Source organism: Ambystoma mexicanum, chromosome 1q (assembly GCF_040938575.1).
Source record: "Ambystoma mexicanum isolate Mex_15411 chromosome 1q, UKY_AmexF1_1, whole genome shotgun sequence".
NCBI lineage: Eukaryota > Metazoa > Chordata > Amphibia > Caudata > Ambystomatidae > Ambystoma > Ambystoma mexicanum.
Genome location: NC_090922.1, coordinates 1,116,028,263 through 1,116,042,988, shown reverse-complemented (window position 1 = coordinate 1,116,042,988; position 14,726 = coordinate 1,116,028,263). Strand labels below are relative to the sequence as shown.

At 46.5% G+C, this 14,726-nt stretch overlaps 1 protein-coding gene across 4 annotated transcripts in view; it reads right to left on the bottom strand.

Moving 5' to 3' along the window:
* CLCC1 (chloride channel CLIC like 1) overlaps window positions 1–14,726 on the bottom strand; it is a 1,126,062-nt gene that overhangs the window by 974,141 nt on the left and 137,195 nt on the right. For 3 of the 4 annotated variants that reach the window (XM_069641849.1, XM_069641853.1, XM_069641850.1), the window contains one exon: window positions 10,665–10,809. In XM_069641849.1, coding sequence (XP_069497950.1) covers window positions 10,665–10,809 — 145 coding nt within the window. Of the gene's footprint in view, window positions 1–10,636; window positions 10,810–14,726 lie in introns of those variants that run through there. The other variant, XM_069641851.1, reaches the window with a different exon arrangement.

The window sequence follows — 14,726 nt, the reverse complement described above, 5'->3', positions numbered from 1 at the left end:
AAGGGAGAGTCCTACAAAGTAACCCTATACGCTGACGACGTACTATTAACAATCACCCAAACAAAGGAATCCATAAAGGCCCCATGGAAAGAACTAGAGGAGTTGAGGGCAACCTCGGGGTTCACAGTAAACATAGCGAAATCCACAGCAATGGGCATTAATGTGCTGAAAATACTTAAAGCAGCACTGGGAGCCAAATGCATGTTCCCATGGGAGAAGTCAAAAATGAGTTACTTGGGAGTTCAGATACCAATCAAAACAGAAAGAATATACAGCACAAACTTCCCCCCGTTACTCACAGAATTGAAAAGCAACCTGGCGGGCTGGTGGAAACAAGAAATCTCATGGTTCGGCCGAATCACAGCGCTGAAGAGGAACTTAACTCCGAGGCTGCTATATTTCGGACTTTCCCTGCCAGTAACCATCCGGAAGAAGGCACTCCAAAAGCTGCAGGGGGATAGCCTGAACTACGTCTGGGAAGGGAAGAAGTCGCAAATCCTGAAGTGCATCATACTCTGGGGCTCGGCAACGGGCGGCCTAGGGGTCCCGGATGCGGCCGGGTACTGCCTCGCGGCGCAGCTCTCTCAAGCCTTTGCATGGAAGCTAACCTCCAACCGTCCCCGGTGGTTGAAACTGGAAGAAAACTGGTACAAAATCCCGATTGAAGCGTTGCCACATACAAAAGAGCTAAGCAACACCCAGGACCCAGGCCCACTGTCACCAACCAGAAATACAGTGGCGAGCTGGAAAAGGGCAGCACGCCAATGGAAGTCCAGGAGCACGACAGGACCACTCTCACCTATCTGGGACAACCCGGACTTCTCTCCGGGCGCCACACCAAACAACTCCGCTAAGTGGAGAGACGCGGTCTGAGGACCATGGCAGACCTTCGAGAACGGCAACCCCCTGAACTTTGAGGTGTGCAAAACAAAATTCCAGGTCCCAGAGATGGAGAGATTCCGATACACACAGCTGAGACATTGGCTATGGAGCGAGTCCGCCAGGAAACACGGCAGCAGACGAACACTCACCGCAAACCCTCCAAGGGGGAAAATTCCGACCCTATACAGGCTTCTGGACAGAACAGACTCAACCAAAAAAGAGCCCTACATGCTAAAGTGAGAAAAAGACATAGGGAGGGTCCTCGAACCGGAGGAGTGGAGTAACATATGAACCCGAGCACACAAAAGCTCAAAATGTATAACAAAGAGGGGGCGTTCAAAGTGTGCTTCAGGTGGTACCGAACTCCGGAGATTATGAACAAATGCAACCCGTCCGTCCCTCCACAATGCTGGAAAGGCTGCCCAGAACTGGGATCGCTGTTCCACCTCTTCTGGACTGGCACGAAAGCTGCCCAATTCTGGAAAAACGTCCTGGAACAAATCAAAGCGATAACAGGCCTAACAATCCCATGGGACCTGGGAATCGTTCTCCTCGGAGCAACGGGGGAAGGCCAATTCTCATTAACAGGCCGCATGGCAGATCTATGCTCACGCCTTCTAACAGCCACAAAGATCTCAATCGCCAGACTCTGCAAGAACCCAGATGGCCCAGCCATGCAGATGTGGTGGTCCAAGTGCTGGGAAATAATAGCGGCGGAAAAAATGAGAGCTGTCAGACTGGGCAAAAAAACTAAGTTCAATAAGGTCTGGGCTCCTTTCCTCTACTATACACAACAATTCCCAGGAGTAGTGAGACAACACCCAACCCTGCGCTGAATGGGAAGCCAAGATTGAAAGGATAAGCTAAAAACGTGCAGTAGGGGGTCAATGCCACCGACGCCCAACGTCAAGGCGCAAAAGACCCCGCATTCCTGGCCACGAACAGCAGCACAACCCAACCCAAAACTATCACTGCACCTAAGCACAAAGGTGAACTGTACTCCGGAATCAAGCTAACTGTGGAAAACTCAGTCTCCCAGTCCCTTCCTTCCCCTTCTCCCAAAGACTGTTACTTTCATTTGAGTTATCATTTACTTACCCTGTTTATTTGTTTTGTGTCCTTCATAGGCTATCCGCAAGCTGTAACAAATGCGTTATCCATGATCTAATGGAAAGCTTGTATGTACAAAAACCAATAAAAAAAAGTTTGGAAAACAATAGCACAAGTGTCTTGCAGCAGATGTCAACGGTACACGGGGCAATCTTATGCCGATAAGGGGCAGCGAGGGAAGCTCCCGTGCCCGTGGTACCGGCCGCCTTGACTCCAGAGGCGCCAAAAAGCCAAGTGGTTCATCACAGCCGGTGAGTCGAGGGGAGAGCCGATGAGAACTGAGCGGTGTTGAATGAAAAACACTACGATTCCCACAATCCCCTTTGTTCATTACTCGATCCCAGCTATTCCCATTTACACCGCAAACCCCATCAATCCCCTCCTTCTGATTATCATTTTACGAAATCCCAATCTACTGTGGCAGAGTACTACCATTCCCACAATACCCTATGTTCCGTCCTATATCCTGATCATTCTCGCCCATTTCGCAAACCTTCACCATCCTACCCTGTAGGATATTTGAATACTCTGACTCCCCCCGCCCCCTTTTTGACACAAACACCTTTGTACAACAATCTTGTAGTAAAACTGTGTACCTGACATGTCCCAACCCGAGGGTCAGCCAAAATCAGGCAATTGACTCAAATCACACACACCTGACGGCCCTTCCTTTTCCCCACAGGGATAAAAGGTGGAACAGGAGAGTGCAGCACGAGCAAGGCAAGCAGAGCAGACAGCACAACAAGATGGCTAAGCAGGCGTGGCAGTTCAAGAGAAGGAGAAAGGCGTCAGGAAGTGAAAGCGTGGCAAGGAGAGAAGGGACCTTGCCCTTTTCGTCCCAGACCCACAGAACCTTAGTGGAAGAGAGCCTAAGACTGCAAACAATAGCACAAGTGTCTTGCAGCAGATGTCAACGGTATACGGGGCAATCTTATGCCGATAAGCAGCAGCGAGGGATGCTCCCGTGCCCATGGTACCGGCCGCCTTGACTCCAGAGGCGCCAAAAAGCCAAGTGGTTCATCATAGCCGGTGAGTCGAGGGGAGAGGCGATGAGAATGGAGCTGTGTTGAATGATAATCGCAGAAGTGGCAAGTTTGAACCATGTTCAACAAACTTTGACTGTACTGTAAAAGTGTTAAGGGGAGACCACGTGGGTGATAAACTCAAGGGACTCTGGTCGAGATCCCCATCTGAGAGAAACTACGATTACTAGAAGGCCGTAAGAGGGCCAGTGAAATAGGTCAAAGTGGTCATACAGAGGGTCAAGTAAAATCCCCGTACAATTGAAAGACTTTGATCCACAAGCAGTGTGAACGAAAGAGTGGTGAATCCCGCAAACATTGAAATGTGTAAAAAGAGAACATTGAAAGTAAAGAGGGGTCAGCGCCCAGAAGAGGGGTACCCAGGGATGAGTCACTATCAGCCTGCTCGAGAGCCATAGTAAACCCGGTGAAGGGAGGCTAAGACTCGAGAGGGGTTGGAGTCCGGCAGAGGGGGATCGAAGGGTGAAAAGTTGTCACCCCGACATCTAAAAGTGAAAGCAGTAGTTAAAGAGACGGCAAGAGTGAACCCGAAGGAGGGATGTTTAAGATGAAGCTATTACCCAAGTACTAACAGACCAGAACGGTCTGAGCCCGACCGAGGGAGATCTAGGGGTGAAGCTATCATCCAAACTTCAAGTAGGAAAATAACTGACATATAAGATTTGTGGAATACGATACCAGAAGGGTCAGCGCCCAGAAGAGGGGGCTGCAAGGGTGAAGGTTGCACCCTCCGTGAAACTGTGATAAGCAATTGAGAAGGATCAGCGCCCAGAAGAGGAGGACCGAGGGGTGAACCTATCACCAAGCGAACATTGGAAAAAGAACTTTTCATGTGTTAAAGGAACTTTTGTTTTTGTTATTTGAACACATCAGGCCCGAAGGAAAGAGAATTTCATCGGAAATGAGACTTGGCCATCAACGGTCCTGAGAACTGCCACTGGAACTGTAGTCTTGTGCTGGAGAAGCCCGAGACTGTACTGCCCTCCAATGTCCCATCTTACCCCGTGTCCAAAACGTGGGGAAGGGAGACCCAGTCCACCGCATCCTGACTTAATATTTGAGAACACTTTTCTTTTCTTGACGCATATATCACACCCTTTACTGTCTTAGTTGTAAGGAGGGGCAATAGATTTTTCTTATTACAAGCCCTTTTGATTTAACACGACACCACTAGGACTGCCTTATTTTTCATTTGATGGTCGACGCTTGTTCCCATCTTAGGTTTAGACATTTTTCCAACCTGCACTCAGCATTTCATTGTTCAATAAATACCCTTGAAATTTGATCACTTGGGTCTGTCTTATTTGTTATCACCATGGGTTTTTCTCAATAGTCAAGACTTGTTTCCCTAAAAAGTCACTTGCCTTTGAACAGCTGACGTCTCAACAATAACAAATAAAAGTTAGTTTCCTTGTGTAGTGTTTAGGGTGATCATTTTGTGTATAGCATTCGCAAATCTTAATGTCTTTTTACATTCACAATTTAACGTGGACAACCTTCTGCCGGGTTCACTTTTGTCAACCCACTGTTTCTTGGCAATTTAGACTTCGCCCCTATTTACTGGCATCCCTCCACCGGGTTCACTCTTGCCACTTCACATTTCCTTTTGTTTCAATGATGCAGGATTTGCTTCCCTTGCTTTCTCTTGATGTATGATTCACTTCCATTGTTTTCTCATGTTCCAGGAGTCACTTCCCTTACTTTCTCAAGAGTTTGTTGGTCAAAGAATTTCAACTGTACAGGGATTTTGCTCAACCCCTGTATAACCACTTTGACCTGTATTGGCGGCTCTCCGATGACCTTTCGGTATCCGTAGTTTCAATCAACATGGGAATAAGCAGAGGTTATCGAGTTAGCACCCATGTGGTGCTGATCCCCTCTACTGCTGGTCTTCCCTTAACAATTTACAGTTCTTTGAACTCTTCTCAATATGCCACTTTGCTTTTTTCATTCAACACAGTTTGGTTTCTTATTGTTTCCCCTTTCGACTCTGGGGCTTTGATGAACCGCTTGGCTTTCCTTGCATCTGTAGTCAAGGCTGGTACCACGGTAGCAGGAGTCTCCCTCAGTCTTGCTTATCAGCGTAGGCTCGCTCTGTGTACCGTTGACATCTGCTGCAACACATGAGCTATTGTTCGCAGGCTTACGTTTCCTTCACAAAGGTTTCGCGGGTCTTGGTCGGAAAGGGCACGGTTGTTTCTCTCCTTGTCACCCTCTCGATTCTCGCTGCCTTTCTCCTTCGCTTGAACTGCCATGCTTCATCAGTTGTCTCGTTGTGCGGTCTGCCTTGCTCCTCGTGTGCTCTTGTGCTCCACCTTTCATCCCTGTTGGGAAAGGAAAGAGCTGTCAGGTGTGCGTGTGTGGTTCTGGTCAATTGCCTGACTTTGCCTGACCCTTGGATTGGAACATGTCAGGTAAACAGTTTTATTAGTCTGTTTTCTTTTGTGGGTTAAGAGTGTTCGTGTTGGAAAGGGGAGGGGTTGGTATGTCCGATGGTCCTATGCGCTAAGATGGGGAAAAGGTGCTATATGGAATTACAACCCTCGTACCAAGGGTTTTGATAAACTTGGAAGGGGGAGATTGATGGGGTTTGCGAGACAGACGGAAATGACAGGTATTATTATCGTTAACGGAACAGGGGAGGTTGTGGGAACGATAGTGCTTATTCAAAGTATACTGGGTGTTCGGAAAAGAGTAATTCAAGTAACGTGGAGAAGAATGATTGGGAGCATTTGGGCGAAAAACAGGAAAACAGGGATTCTGGGAGTTGTGGTTTTCGAATGTACTGGGGTTCCAAGGGAATTTACCAGATATGAAAGGTTTGTTGGTTTTGAATAAGGGAAATTCTTTAGGTGGAAGGAAGGTTTAGTTGGTACAGCCTATAAAAGCTTCAAGAAGCTCGTCTTCCTCATCCCTTTCCACAGCATTATACTGCGCCTCACCTTGGATATTCCACCTAGCATAACCCCGTGCTCCCCCAACCCAGGTGATCCTCCCCCACTGGTCCAACTCTAGGAACTGGATCCAACAGCGATGGCCGTGTCCTCGCCACCTGGATAAGGGATTCCTGGGCTCTACTTGGGAGAACACCCCTAGAGGGAGATAACTCCTGATGCACTCTGGCTTCTTGGTTTGATTTCCCAGACCCCTACCGGTCTTCCCGCCGTTCCCATTACCTTATTCTCTGTTGGGACACAGCGCCGGTTCTTCCCGGGGTCGCGGGTTCTTTCCTCTGCGATTTCCAACATGTGGTGGTCTCGGCACTTTTTCCAGACCTCACGGTCCACCTTTCTGCAGTCGCGCCACCACCTCAATTGCTTCTTCTTTTCTGGCGAGTCAGCTCCTAGAAGGCTCCTGGGAGGTTGTAGCAGCGCCCAGTTCTTTACAGCCACTGCCTGGAACAACAGCTTTTCCACATCTTGGAATCTCCTCCTGGTTTAAATCTCCCAGGCAGGAATTGAGTGCTGTTGGCTTCCGCGATAAGAGCTCTCTAGTTCGTTCTCGCTTTCTACTTTATATTGTTGGCTCCGCCCTCACGTAACGTCAACACCAACTTAGAAATTCTCTTTGCCACTCTTCAAGCCTCCAGTGAGCCACCCTATTGCAGCAATTGGCTGGTTTTGCATATGGCTTCTCATGTTCTTCTTCGTCCCAGTATGATCTACCTTTGTCAAGTAATGGCTTTACAATAAACAGCATATGGTTTCACTATCAATGGTGGGAGAACAGGGTGGCCATGAGGGAAGGGGGTTCTGTGACAGGGATGTAGGGAGGCTTTTCCCCAGGTGGGCGTCCTTATCCCCAGGAGGGGAGTCCCTCCCTATGAGGTCCTCCTGCATATTACGACTCCTAGTGGGACGATTGGGTAGCAGCCTCGCCTCATAGGAAACGGCTCCCCTATGGGAAGAAGTGACGAGACCCGATGAATCGTCGCAATTCCTTAACTCATTGTCATCAAATACTGGGAAGTGGGTGAGACAATTGCCTAACCCCAAAAGAAGCTGTGGAGATCTTGATGGCTTACCACAGATGATACAAGAAAACTAAACCCGATCACGAGACCGCCCCAAAATAGTAGTCCATGTGACTTACACCGGTATTCCCCAGCAAGTGACTGCTGAAGTGTTTTGCATGTGGGTAGTGTCATGATGCCTGCCTCCAAGGAGCCAAACCAGGCCCGGCACCCTCAGAGACAGACACCATGCATTCAAGGGAAGTCCCAGCAGCCCCAGATGGGGGCCCTTTGGACTCAGTCCTGGTGCCGTTGGCGTCAGGCTCATAGGAGACATCTGGAAGGAACTATTTTTCTAGGGACTACTTGATCTCTAGGGTGTGACCGGTGGAGGAATACATATTTCTGGGGGAAGAATACATACCTGGAACTACTTGAAAGGCTATTTAAGCCACACCCAAGCAGCAGACCACGCTTCGCGTTGTTCTGCACTCAGCAGCTGGACGCTCACCGTGCCTGCTCCGGTCTTGGTCCTCCATCATGCCTGCCAGCATCCTGGAAACACCTAAAGAAGAAAAGGGAAGAGAACAGGTGAAAACAAGAACCTTACCTGATACATCTGCACTCCGGATTCTGCACGCCGACGATCCTGCAAAGGCGGCAAACATTTTAAATGTGCATCGCGTCGCGCGCAGCAGGCTGCATTTCACTCACCTGCACGTGGCGTTTTCGAGTCCTGCGACGTCCATCCGGAGCTTCCACCGCCATCCAGCACCTATTGGAAGGAAGGAGAAAGAGAGGTGAGAAGGGAAACACAAATCTAAGTAGAACTTACCTGTGGTTCAATTCCCTCTCCGCCTTCGGGTTTGTGCCATACCTTCGGCATCTCAGCACCCCGGCCCCTAAGGGGAAAAGAAACAGACATTGTATTAGTGAGTGCATGTGAGAACATTAGCAATACGCTCACTCAAGACTTACCCATTTGCAAGAGTGACACAGCAGCTCTTTTCGGGTCGGCGCCTTACCTCCGGCATTGCCGTACCCCGGCCCCTATGGGGAAAAAGACATTGGACATTAAAGGAGATACTTAAAACTGCAAAGGAATCTCTCATCGGAATTCTTACCAGAATTTGGCTTCATCCAAATCGCCTGCAGCCCGGAATCTTCTCCAGCACCTGCGAAAGAAAAGAACAGATGAGTGAATATAAACCCAAACTTGCCATAAACATTTGCGGTACGACGGGAATGGACAAACTAGTTTAAACTCATCAATCCAGTGAAGTAACTGGAATCACAACGCGCCCCTGCATCAGAAGCAGGATGGAGAGCTCGTCATTTTGGTCCCTAAGGTGAGTCTTTGCAGGGAATCCCAAAAGGGTTTCACGGAGGGAGAGAAGGGAAGTGGGAGGTCGGAACATCACCCGCAGACTATTAACCCTTCCTTTTCAAACACAGCGGGATATTCCTCTGAGCCAGAAAAGCCAGGTTGGGGAATCCAGTCCAGTCCATCTTCCGGGTTTTATGCATCTCTGCAGAAGAGGTCACAGCAGTCCCAGCCACGCCCGCGCCTCCGTGGGAGCCAGGTGAGTGTTACAGGGAGTTCCAGCATACCATAGGTTTTTCCAACAAAAGAACCAAACCTAAATCTTAAGTCTGAATGGTTCCTGCCACAAATACTCAGAAGGCCAAGAAACCTGGTACCTTTAACTTTCATCACAATGGAAATGTGCAAGTCTGTCCTGCGGATGAAAAAGAAAACAGCCACTGACACTGCCCAGTTTCTTCACCCAGGTTGAAAATTCAACAAGCTTGTTGAAGCAGAGGGAGGGTGTGTGTGTGTGTGAGTCATCCAATAGCCTCATAATAAAACATAAAATACACTATAAAACCTTAAGTACCCAGAAAGGAGACTGTATTTGTTGCATGCATGCCCTGGAGAGGGCCGAAACAGTGGCTATTAATAATATACAGGTCAGAGAACAGAAAGCACTTGTCTGAATGAGCAGCTATAGAACACAGTGGTAATGGGATCTAAGATGGCGGTCAAAGCTTTTGCTTTTACTGCCTTTCCCCAGCACCAATGGTCATTTCAGCAGATTTCAGAGACTAAGAAGGCTGAGAAATGAGAAGGCAGCAAAAGACAATAAATCAATTATAACAGGGAAGGCAGGTAATGGGACTCCCAACCAATAGAGTGAAAACCGGATAGGTATGAGAAGAGGAAGGGACACAGCAGAAAGGGAGAAGCTGTGGAGACCAGAAAGTGATGAGGCACAAGCAAGAGCTGCAGTCACATCCAGAGAGTGCTGTAAGGAGGCGACACTGACTCCGTTGAGGCTGGACCCACTATGGGGACTGCACAAGAGAACGTGTATTGGTGGTTGGGTTTTGAGACCTGCTACTTGAGATATAAGACTTCAGAGATCCCACTGGAAAAGCCACGTGAGCTCTTACAAGAGCTGGAAAGATGCAACAGATCTTTGGAAATCATATAGGTGTGCTACGAGAAGAGAGAGGCCTATCAAGAGAATCGGGGAGTCAAACAGCAAAGAGAGAAAGACATTGTAAAATAAGAGAGCCTGGACGCTGAATTCTCGTAAATGGAGTGAAGTATGAAATCCTCCAAAAGACATTGTGATTCACATAGTGCCTTGATGGGAAACATAATGAAGTACCAAAGTGTCAGAAGAGCATTGACGCCATGAATGTGCAGTCTGGGAAATGAAGTCAAAGTGTTAAGATGTTGTTAAATAAAATGGACGCTGGCCCCCGATGCTGCATTATGAGAGACATACTGAAAGTACCCAAAGCTTTTAAAAGAAATTATCTGAGAAAATTATTTGAAAAATTGAGTAAACTTCCCAAATAAACCATGAGAGACTTTATAAGAGAAATGTTACTCTCACGATAACATTAAATAAATTCCATTCTGACAATTTAAATAAAACTTGTAAATAGAATTTGCACATTAAAGAAAAGATCATATAACACCAAACAATAATATTGCTGTCCAGGAGTCATTCATTAGGAATGCGCAAAGTAGCAATCTGTTTGGAACCTGGCCATTTTAAAGGAAAACATGGTATGCGAGATAGGAAAACTTGAGTTCCCTGACCTTTTGTGCCACAGCATTGTTCATTGTGGAATGTCTAGATATTAACACAAAACACAAGGACTATTCTTAAAGGACAGTGATAGAGGACTGCTGCTGACATGCCGCACTCATGACCGGGACATTACTATAACATGCCCTTTGTCTACTTTAAAAACAGAGGAAGTAAACCCATATTTAAACACATATTGGAAAGCATAGTCATCTAACAGCTGGGTTGCCAAAGCTAGACCAAGATATGGCAAGGGTCGAAATTAAGATTGGATAACCATGAGCTCCTGGGTATGCAGCAGTAACCAGTCACCAGGAGCTACCACTGGAGAACAAGGAGCTAGTACATAGCGTTAAGCACAGAGCTAAATTCACATAGTTGGTCGGCATCAGTTGGTCTGGGGAGTCAAAAGTAGCTCCTGGTAACTGTTGGTTTTAAACTAACCAGGCTCTTCTAGTCTATAAGCAGGAGATAAATAGCTCCCAGCTTCCCTCAATTTAGAACACGGATATGGTCATTCATAAAAACACTGTTGAGAAACACACTTTTGAAAAACTTTCAGCATAACTATACCGGTGTAGACTTCATTTTTACTGAAGCTGCATCATAATTGAGCATGTCTGTCGGATCTATCCAATCATCGTCGTGAGCCTGTGAGGTCGCTGGCAGTGCAACCACGTTTAGCAGCAAGTACATACACATTGTGTACTGCATCATCCTGAAAAAAATCCAAAACAACACATTACTGTCATAGTCAAGATATGACACTACTCGCATTAGATCATGGTTAGCGTATGATAACTTTCATAGGTGGGTGTAAAAGCAACCTTCTGTCCCTAGCCCAATCAGACTGCAGGCGGGGCATACTACAACTGGAGATTAAGGAAGACATTATACTCAACTATATACAAATGGCTTAAAGTAGCCACAGTTTCTATCTTGGAGTTTTTGGGTATCTAGTATACTGCCACAGGGACTGCTATAGTTAATCCTAGATGCATCTTGTGGAGCTGGTTATTTGTGACTAATGGGGTGATGTTGGCCATTTTCCTTAGACAGTCAAGTCCCCTTTTTTTCCAATCAATATACATGGATCAAAATCCAAAAGCAGACAAGTCACAAATGGATCCAGTAGAAACAATCTGTGACCAAACTTCTGGAATTTTCACCAGAATGAGGACCCGTGGAGAAATCACTTTGACAATCAACCCAGTACAGTATATTCATATTTTTCATACCCCTATTCTAAATCTCTTATTTATAAGTCTTTATGGACTATTCATTTGGTTGACATTCTTAAAATATTTACAGATATTAAACGTAAGCATGCAATCCATCTTTTCTCTTTTGAAACACAAAACAAAAAGTGAAATGAACCCAAAAGCAACCTACCTCATGGTGCATTTACTTTTCTATTTGGCGCATTTTGGTGGCGACCAAAATATCGCCAACACCATTGCTACAGAAAAGAGAGTGAGTAAAGGGGTACCAGGAAGCCGACTATGGGGTTGACATAACAACTGGAAATGCTGTGGCCTAATCGGCTGACATACTAAAAGTTATTTCTTGTTCCATTACGCCGATGTAATCCAATAGTGGCGTGTTTCATTTTCTCCCAATGAGGAATCTGTATCATGTTGTGGGCCTGTGTCACTTTCAAAGCTGTGATGGTGTACTGATCTTTCTTTTTGCAGCCAGATGGAGTTTGGCTATATTTGGGCTTCTTTCCTGGCCCCATTGGGCTAAACATAGGTTTCACTTTCTGGATGCTGTTGCCATAAAAGCGATTATTTTTTGGGGAGGTGCATTACCACAGATGGCTTCATAAGAAATCTTAGATTTCTTATGAGAACACATGCATGTGATCAGTCTGTGAAAACAAAATCAAAATATCGAGGCTGAGTACCCCAAAAGGAAATACACCGGACACGGGTTACAAAGGAACATACAAAGTACTTTAATTTATACTGAATTCAGTTACAAAGAACACAGCAAAATCAGATAACTATCGGCCCTCAGTGCAACACAGCGAACTGCAGCGTGGTTCAGTGTGTTCAGTGAGAGACGCTGTACATTAGAATTCATGGCTCTTTTATACTATTTGCGAACATGATATCCAACCCTACTTCTGGTTAATATTCCTCTGATTCATTGCTGATCTAGGGTTCATGCCGAGTCTGCATATCCGCATGTAACTGGTTTGCTTTTAATACATATATCAACAAGCCTACACATCAACTGTGTATTCTGGGATTTCCCATGCAGGTCTTCTCAAACATTAATACAATGTAGCTAAACAAGTGTTCTATATTCAGTATTTGAATACATTGTTCTTAACATATGCTCACGGATTAGTTTCATTGCACGGGTAATCCTTTACACACAGGTCAACGAAGGACAAGGCCTCAGTTCACGACCTCAACAAGTGGCTTGCAGGCAAGTTACATATTAGCTACATGCAGAGGTCAAGACGGCCATGTTGTATTTCGGAATGACATCGTCCACCATTTTAACTCACAGGGTGACTTTACAAAGCAAACCTAAAATGGCGGATTATCCTAAAATGGCGGCTTGCATTGATTTTAAGGTCAGGACCTTGCAACACGGACTTTTCGCAAGTGATTTATAAGCAGCATGGCATAGGCCAATATACATATATTCATTACAATAGGAGGCACAATATAATTTCTCATTTGACAAGTCATTCTGCAATTCTCCAATCTCAATGCGATTTCTTAGGAGCACATCTGTATTTTGTAAGTGGTACTGCACCTCTCCAATAAAATGAGTTGTGAGGACATCTGTAAATTGTAGTTCATTGCAAAGGTGCAGTACCACGACAAATGTTTTCTCCTGCTCACAACCTATTTCCATTTCAATTTCATGTTTCCCTGGTTCTTGGTCATTTTAGTTTATCAGAGAAGAGCAGTACCATTGACAACATACAGATGTCTTCATAAGAAATCTCAATGGGATTTCTTATGGGAACATCTGTATTCTGGCATTGGTACAGCACCTCTTGAATAAATTAGGTTGTGAAGACATCTGCAGGTTTTAGTTCATTGGATAGTAGCAGTACATCTGACAACATACAGGTGTCCCTGTAAGAAATCACATTGAGATCAAAACTACAATGTAGGACAACTACGATCAAAGGCTGCAATTATACATGCAACCAACAGAGGTCACTCCCCACTTGCGCTGTTACTCCTTTCCCCCCCCTTGTGCTGTTCCTCCTCCCCCCTCTAACGCTGTTCCTCTTCCCCACCTCTTGGGCTGTTGTTCCTTCCCCTTTGCGCTGCGTAACAAGGCCTGCGTACAGGCCCTGTCAGGGGACTGAAGGAGCCCACCACAAACAACCTGCAGTGCCCGCGCGAGTGCGCGCCAGCTCCTCTCTCCCCACCTTACCTGTGATGATGGCGGCGTCCCAGCTGTAGGAGAACACAGACGCAGAGAAACTGCAAGGTCCAGCAGCAGAAGGCAGACACCACACAGGAGCGGTCTGCACTTTGTCTTGCGATGCAGCAAGCAGCATAACACCGACCGCAAGAGAAAGGGACGTTGCAGAGACTCAAAGTCTACGCGACGTCCAGAAATAGAGGCCTTATTAATGAAACTCCCACCAGCTGACCTGGGAAATTAACAATAAAATGCCCAACAGAAGGCCTTCTCAAACGGTGACTGCAGTACCTCTGAAAGCCTTTTACTTTTTTTGCAAGAGATGCTGCCAGAAAAGGCAGTGGGATTTACAAGCCCTTTTTGAAGCCTACCTCTGAGCCAGGTAAGTGATTGGAGAGGGTGTGTATCCAACCCTGGGAGGGGTGAGGTATTTAAGGAGGTGCATTCGAGTTATGCAGTTTGGGTTAGTTGGGTGAGGACAGGAGGTGGAGGATGGTGTCAGAGAGACTAGAGGAGGCAAAAGCAAAAGGAGTGGGGAGGCTATTGGTGAGACAGAGTCTGTGGAGTGCTAGTGTTTGAGGAAGGATTGTGTGAAATAGTGATATAGTAGAAAGTAGTAGTTGTGAGTGGTGATAGTAGCAGGAAGTGCTAGTTGGTAACAGTGGATGGTAGTGAGTGGTAGTCAATAGTATTGAAAGTGACAGTAGCGGGCGAGAGAGTGAGAGTAGTAGTGGCAGTAGGAACAGCGGAGAGGTAGTTATGGTAGTGTGGAAGTAATGGTAACAGTAGAGTGGGAGTAGAAGGTGGTGTAGTAGTGAGGAGAAAGAAAGGAGATAGTAGCAGATGTATTGGTAGTAGAGTGGTGGTTGGAGATGGATGAATAAGGAGGGTGGTTACATTTAAGGGTAGAGGTAGGAAGGCAGAGTTTGAGAGCAGAAGGACAGTAGTACGGCCGGAGGGGAACATCCTGGGGCCCAGTGGAAAGAAGGATCAGAGGAAACCATGTGTGCAAGGAGAAGTGCTGGAACTGTGTGGGAGGCAGCACCAACCCATATCTCTCAGATTACTAAGCAGGGCTAGGGTCAGGGACAACTAGAAGACCACTAGGAAGCTAGCCAGTCACCGTTTTAGGGATACCCCTTTTAGCCTAAGGAAGAAACGCAGACAGTAGGGGTCACCTTGTGATATTACTAACAACCTGTTATGGACACCTGGGCTAGGAGGGAGGATAAGGCT